Genomic DNA, 616 nt, shown 5'->3' with positions numbered 1-616 from the left:
TTCCTTAGCAGTGTTAGTCTCTTCAGTACTATGGATTAATTTTACCATCATCAAAAAACAGCAACTTAGAAATAGGGATAACCTGTGCTGCCACCATAATTACCATGAAGCCTTGTTTTAATTCTCACCAAATATTAAGATATACATTCGTGCCATCCTTATCACTAGTATCACAAATCCAAATAGAATTCATCAACACATATGAATAGATCGCATCCACAGCTAAAATCCCCCAAATAACGTTTTCCGTTTCCCTCTCCCTTTTAGGCATGCCTGTGATAATGGGTGTGGACCATGGATAATGAACAGCCGCATCAGGAACTGGTGAAATGTGTGGTTGTGGGAGACACAGCGGTGGGCAAGACCCGCCTTATCTGCGCTCGGGCCTACAACAAGCAGTTCTCTCTCTCACAGCTGCTCAACACACATGTGCCCACAGTCTTTGCCATCGACCAGTACAGGATATACAAGGAGGTAATGATCGTTTTTGGTCCAGCAGCGCATGTCTGTTTACCCTTCCCTTCGTCTTGTGTGGGTATTAGCTAATCACTTAGGGTGGGGGGTTTTCAAGTGTTTGAGGGGAGGTAAATAAATTGATGATCATGGTTGCTTGCAT

At 43.7% G+C, this 616-nt stretch overlaps 1 protein-coding gene across 1 annotated transcript in view; it reads left to right on the top strand.

Annotated features, from left to right (window-relative positions):
* LOC119591267 (rho-related BTB domain-containing protein 1-like) overlaps positions 1–616 on the top strand; it is a gene marked incomplete in the record, with an annotated part of 74,215 nt that overhangs the window by 62,591 nt on the left and 11,008 nt on the right. Inside the window, 1 exon segment of the mRNA XM_037939984.1 lies at positions 268–474. Coding sequence (XP_037795912.1) covers positions 295–474 — 180 coding nt within the window.

The sequence above is a fragment of the Penaeus monodon genome, chromosome 28, assembly GCF_015228065.2.
Source record: "Penaeus monodon isolate SGIC_2016 chromosome 28, NSTDA_Pmon_1, whole genome shotgun sequence".
Lineage (NCBI taxonomy): Eukaryota > Metazoa > Arthropoda > Malacostraca > Decapoda > Penaeidae > Penaeus > Penaeus monodon.
The sequence above is the reverse complement of the archived record's forward strand: the minus strand, read 5'-3'. Positions and strand labels throughout refer to the sequence as shown.